This window comes from Vollenhovia emeryi, unplaced genomic scaffold (genome assembly GCF_000949405.1).
Source record: "Vollenhovia emeryi isolate VEMERY1.0 unplaced genomic scaffold, V.emery_V1.0 DF940536.1, whole genome shotgun sequence".
NCBI classification, from domain to species: Eukaryota; Metazoa; Arthropoda; class Insecta; order Hymenoptera; family Formicidae; genus Vollenhovia; species Vollenhovia emeryi.
The window spans coordinates 2,294-8,379 of record NW_011965830.1 but is presented as its reverse complement, the minus strand read 5'-3'; the positions used below and the strand labels follow the sequence as shown (position 1 = coordinate 8,379).

Below are 6,086 nucleotides of genomic sequence, written 5' to 3'. Positions count from 1 at the left end.
TCCTGTATATATATATCCGTTCGATGAGACTATGGCGATAAAGGGTGCATATCGCAGGAAATTTTGAACTTTGAACGGTATTACGGTGACGGTATATCCTTTCGATTAGTCCTTGGTTTATGATAATCAAAGTGTTACAAATTGTCACCCATACGTTTCGCAATATCTGTTCGATTAGACGCTGACGTTATATATATCCGTTCGATGAGACTATGGCGATAAAGTGGTGCATATCGCAGGAAAGTTTCCGATTTGAACGGTATAAATACAGCGTTAAACGTACGAGACCTGTCAAAGTCATACAGAATCTCAAAGCGTGTACTGTGTGCGGTTTCAAGTTGTAAAAGTATCGAGGCGTCGTCTGTTCACACACACACAATGGAGCAACTACATGACCTAATGGTCCTGACGGATGCTATCAACACCACTGTGACGGAGTTCGCCGAAAGCGTTGAAACTCTATCAGGAATGGTGCGTGAGATATATAAGGATCTGGAACGTTTAGAAAACACCATGCCTAAGTTCGTGACATTAGAGCATACGGGTGCACGACAAGATGTTCGCAACATTGTAAGTATACATCGTTTCGTGTAATTATACAGTTTAATTATGTACCATATTCGTGACAAAGTGTTTCCGTTTGGTTTCAGAAAACAAATATTTGCCTTCGTCAAGGAAATGAGTATGCCTTTGAACGACTATGTACTAACATTAACTGAAGTGCGTGGAGATATGCAGGAAACAAGATCGAAGAAGGTAAAGCCAGGTGGATCTTCGTAAGTAAGAAATGTTTTTTTATTTTCAACACTGTATGTAACAGAGTTGTGAGAAATATGTACGTTTGTTTTCAGATGAAAGAGATGACCGTACTCATGAATGATATACATATAAATACAAAGAAATATAATATATCAATCGCAATAAATCTATAACTCTAAATAAATATATAAATCTAAAGAAATATATAACTATAAATACATATAAATATGAATAAGATATACAATATCTGATGTACACAGTATGGAGCGAGATCGACTGCTACATAAAGCTAACTGTTGCATTGAAAAGATTAGGAGATAATGACTTATACACTGAAACATATAATTGATTATATGCTTCTATGTATAAGGCAGTATCTCCTAATCCTTTGAAAGCAACATTTAGCTTCATGTAGTAGTCGATATCGCTTCATGCTGCTGCTGCTGCTGCTGCTGCTGCTGGCTACTGCTACTGCTACTGCTACTGCTACTGCTACTGCTACTGCTACTGCTACTACTACCTGTCATATCAAATGTAACCGTATAAGCATATAAAATACAAAATGACACGAATGTATTCTTTTAATATATGTAAGAAATGTGTCCTATCTGTATAAGCGACGCAGAGTGTACATCTATAATAAATAACATGAAAAGTATACGACTGTATTCCTGTACTATAAGTGTATGCCCTATATATAAAAATAAACCTCATCATCTGTATAAGCGATGCGAATTGTTAAATAAAAATGAGAGAAAAGTATACGACTGTATTCCTTTACTATAAGTGTATGCCTTATGTAAAAAATAAACCTCATCTGTATAAGCGATGCGAATTGTTAAATAACATGAGATAAAAGTATACGAGGTATATATGAGAGTTCTAGACCGCTTTGTGGGAGGGGATATGGGGGATATGCATATTCGCAATCGCAAGCGGAAGCTTCGCGATACGCGTGAGGCGTGCGATCAGCAAGAGTGTGTGTGCGTAACAAGTAACACCCGAAGTGATGAGCAACATTGGAATGGGAAGAGGAAAGATTTGCAATAAATAAAAATGTGACTAATGGTACAAGTATACATATATTTTGCAATCGGTTAAACATGTATGTAAAGGTGTAAGTATAATGTAGATCGTCCACCACCACCACCACATATGATAGTTAAAGCAGCAAATCGAGAGCAGCTGTTCGCTGAATCCACCAATCGCGCAATTTGAATACGTTTGACATTGCGCAATGATTGACGTGACGTCTGCATCGCAACGAATCAACCGCGGTCAAATTCTGTAAACGGTCGATGTCCTCAAAATCCACGTCTATGGACTTGACATTGCGAATGGGGCTGCCAAGTAAATCCTTGAGCCAATTCATCTTCTCAAGTCCTTTCACATAGATCGTTGCATTGTTTTCCAACCCTTCACATATGGTTCGCCGTATGATGTCCTTGACGCGGATGTATGGAATGTCTCCATCACGCCATTGTAGTCCGTTATGGTTAGCAGTTAACCAACACACTTGAGATTGTTCGGATCTTGTCAAAAGATCCCAGGCCATCGGTGCGTTGAAGACGTAATGTGTCAATACATGTTCGTCCCGCAGCACAGCCACCTCCTTCACTACAAACTTCCCGCGAACGATGAAGCCTTGTAGATCGACGAAGACTGGAACGGTGGACATGTTGAGGAGTGATCCGGAAGACTTTATGCTACACAATCTTGCGTACGACGTTCGTCAACGGGCTGTACTGAATGACTTTATCATGAATGATAAGACAATACGCTGTGGTGTCGGATGGAACGTTATCCTTGCATTCAAACTCTACGCGAATGTCCACAGTGGCGCTCTTCACAGCCTCGTTCTGACGAGAGCAATCAATCACTACGAATGGGCCGGACGTTATGAATGATTGTACATTTAGATACGCATCATCGAGCTTTCGTCCATAGTACGATCTCTGAAATTTTGCATGCATGTCGCACAGTATAGCAAACTTATTATTATCTATATCCAGATTCATATCATCATAGGGATAGAAATCTGAATTCAAATACAGTTTTACGTTGGTGAGCTTGCAATGATCGAAAGTCGAAGAGTCGCTTGTCAACACGTTTCTTCGTCCAGTCTGTAGCGCAAAGATAACGTATCGCGGTTTCTCTAGTTGCGCCGTGATTTTTACAGCCCACGAGTGCTTGGTCGTGCTCTGCAGTAAAGGAAATTCATACAGATTCCACGAGCGAAATACAACGCTTAAAAATCGTCCGCTCTCCAGTGTTCGCAAAAGCGACAATTTGTTAACGTCGTTCAACACAATGTGCGGCATTCGCCATTGCACCCTCGAAAGAACGATTTTAGGATTCTTAGCACTCGCTGTCGCTACGATGCAATTGTTATCGTTGCGCGCGCGTATCAAAATAAGTTCGTGTCGAGCGTTCACCACCACGCGTTTGTAATCCTCGCAAAAGCCTAATAATATTCTCATGGGGACGCACAGGCTGAAAGAACCGCTATCGGAAACGTTTGGCTCACCCCATCCAGCGTTCTGCAATATATCGAGCTCGTTGGAGGTCAACGAAATGTAATTCTTAATCGTGCTGGTTATTCCAACGTTACGATTTCTATCGATCTCTACGCCATTGAGCTCGTAACGTATCTCCTCGAACATGAAGGCGACGCAGTTGCTCGCATGTTTCGACGTCTGATTCGTCGTCGTCGATGCCTTATCGGACAATTTTCCCTCCACGTATAGAGCGCTTTCGCACGGTAAAGTGTACAGATCCTGCTGTTGTATGGGTATTCGTACTTCATCGCTGTATCCGAACGTTGCATTGGCGTAGGGGTTGTGTTTGAGATTCCTCCAGCTATCTCAGTTGTACTGCCCTCGCCATCTCACGGTTATTCGCAAGGCCCAGTGGTACCGCGCGCGCGACCGCGCGACCGGGTAAGGAGCACGTGACGGGCCCGTGAACATGGCTCGAGGGCTTGCGCGCAAGCTCAGAGAGCTCGGTAGTCGTGTGAAAGCAGCTGTCGTAAGCTGTGGTAAAGTTCGCATCGGCATACAAAAGTATCGTGCTCGCGCTCAAGTGCTATCTCAGTGCTAGCTCACATTGACAATCAGTGCTCACCCCGGGACAGACTCATTAGTTACGTGCTCAAATCGAGTGCATCGGTGTTCTGCGCAAAGGCCTCTCATTCTGTACGTGCACGCTCGCTTGTAGCCGGCCACCGGCTCAACGGGCGGCATATCCCCGACGGTCTTGTGCGAACAAGAGAGCTCGACGGACTCGCTCACCTCAATCATACGCCTCAGTAATTCTCAACTGTACATAGTGTAAATACGATTAAACGTTCAACTCATTTAAAGAAACGGAATCGTAGTCATTCTCGCCACGTTGCACGTCCTTTCTCACCCCCCGATCTACTCGCAGCGCTCACGGAGATTTCGCGATCTTTCGATCTCATGACGAGATTCGACAGTGAGGCAATTTCTCAAACAGGTTGTATGTGTGAGTTTCAAATCTTGACGATGCGCTCGTCGAAAATCGGCTCATCTCCGATACTCAGGATGTCGACCACCATAATTCTTGTTCCTCACAATGAATCCGAGCGATCGCAGAAACGCGACGTTCGCAGCGCTCAACAGATTTCCGTTCTCTCGTCCTCCTCCTCCTCCTCTTCCTCCTCCTTTTCTTTCAACGTAGGGAAAAGACGCGTTTTCTTTTTTGATGCATGAATCATTAACAATGAGCATGGTATAACGTGTGTAGCATATCTCACGCTACACGTTTTCTCACGTGCAATCGTATCGTTATCTCTTCCACGCGAAAATCAATCGGGTGACCGTTTTGATCCACCACTCGCAATGTTATATCGGTGTTATATCGGTGATGCTCCTCACGATGACCGGTAGGTAAATGATCTGCGTCGGCGTTTCCGACACCTTATATCCCGGTGGAACACTCGGCACGAACTCGTGTATCGTATGTACTGGTTTGTCGTTGTTGTACGTCCCCGCGGTAATGTTGCATTCCACACGTATGACGTTGACACTCATGATATTAATTGGTTTGTCAGACACGTACCATTTGTTTGGTTCCAATACACGTGTTGCTGAGAAACTTAATACGGAGCCAATATTGTTTGGTTTTGAGAAATCTACTCTGTACATACATTTTATCTCAGTCCTCATAGTATTTTCATTGGCGCGAAGAACAATGTTATATTGGTTTTCCTTCTCCTCGTCATCATCATACTCATCGTTGTCGTACACACGATACTCGTTGAGGAAGACATCGTCATCCTTTGACTTTTCCAACCGTCTGTTGAGAAGCGCAGCTTTGAGATATCTTTCGATGGCACGCAACTCGTACGACCCTTCGGGAATGACGATCTTTTCGTCGTTCTCCCCAAAGTAAAATGTATCGTTCGTTGAATTAACGTTCGGTATCGTGTTGTAGGTCTCAAAATTTGCAAGACCCAACTCGTATTCACCGTCACTGAGATCGAGAGCGAGAAAACAGCTCGCGACGAGAACACCGCTCGTTCCCGTCAGCGTGAGCGTCAGCGACATTATGGTCGAGTCGACTGAAGTGTATCTCGAGTGCGCTGGTTTTTTATCTAGGACGCGTCCAATCGAATTCGTAAAGAAACCGCAAACACAATTGACCGCAGAAAGTCTGATTGAATGTTTGATACGATTGATGATTGTACGTTACGTTGGCGTCCCCTAGATAGCGCGTGAGTTCTCGCGGAGGTTGAAGATTTCCAAAACTGTCAAAGTATACAACACTGTTCACCTTTTTCGCATAGGCAACCCAATGTATACCCGGACCCACCTTGTCGTCGAGATTTACGATGCCACACTCCTGATGTCGCGCTTTTACGGGTAAATCGTCACGCATGAACACCCCTCTAAAGTGTGGTATGCGTAGTTTACGCGCCGCTCGATTCAATTGTCCGCTCGTCGTGACGTCAAACATCGGTAAATTGAACGCCTCTAGCGTCTCCGTCCACGTTTTTCTTTTACTTTTCCCACTCTTACCGCTTCTTTGTCCACCACCTCCATGTTTTTTGTACGGTGCGAGATGCAATCCGCGACCCTCCATCGTCCGATTGTGACGTTGCAACTCCTCTAACTGACGTCGCGCGGCTTTATTGTCGTTCACCGCTTTTGCTACACCGGCGGCTCCACCAATCAAGGAACCAAGTGTTCCCAAAATTGGTAGAATGGGCAATAAGCCTCCGCGTTTCGCCGTTGGCAATATTCTCTTCGTCCTTTTCCTCCCCCTCGTTTTCCTTCCTCTCTTCATACCCATTCCCAATTTCGTTT

The 6,086-nt window shown here is 44.2% G+C and overlaps 1 protein-coding gene across 1 annotated transcript; it reads right to left on the bottom strand.

The window, feature by feature from the left end:
• Positions 1–2,465: 2,465 nt before the first annotated feature.
• On the bottom strand, positions 2,466–4,058 carry LOC105555929. Its single transcript, XM_012002983.1, has 2 exons — positions 3,883–4,058; positions 2,466–3,567 (listed from the first exon to the last, which is right to left on the bottom strand). The coding sequence occupies exons 1-2, from the start codon at positions 4,056–4,058 to the stop codon at positions 2,466–2,468; spliced, it is 1,278 nt and encodes a 425-aa protein (XP_011858373.1).
• Between the last annotated feature and the right edge of the window lie 2,028 nt (positions 4,059–6,086).

Coding starts and splice junctions, on each gene's coding strand:
- LOC105555929 (XM_012002983.1), bottom strand. CDS start 4,058: ATGATTGAGGTGAGCGAGTCCGTCGAGCTCTCTTGTTCGCACAAGACC. Junction 3,568..3,882: donor ACTAATGAGTCTGTCCCGGG/GTGAGCACTGAT, acceptor GTTCGGATACAG/CGATGAAGTACGAATACCCA.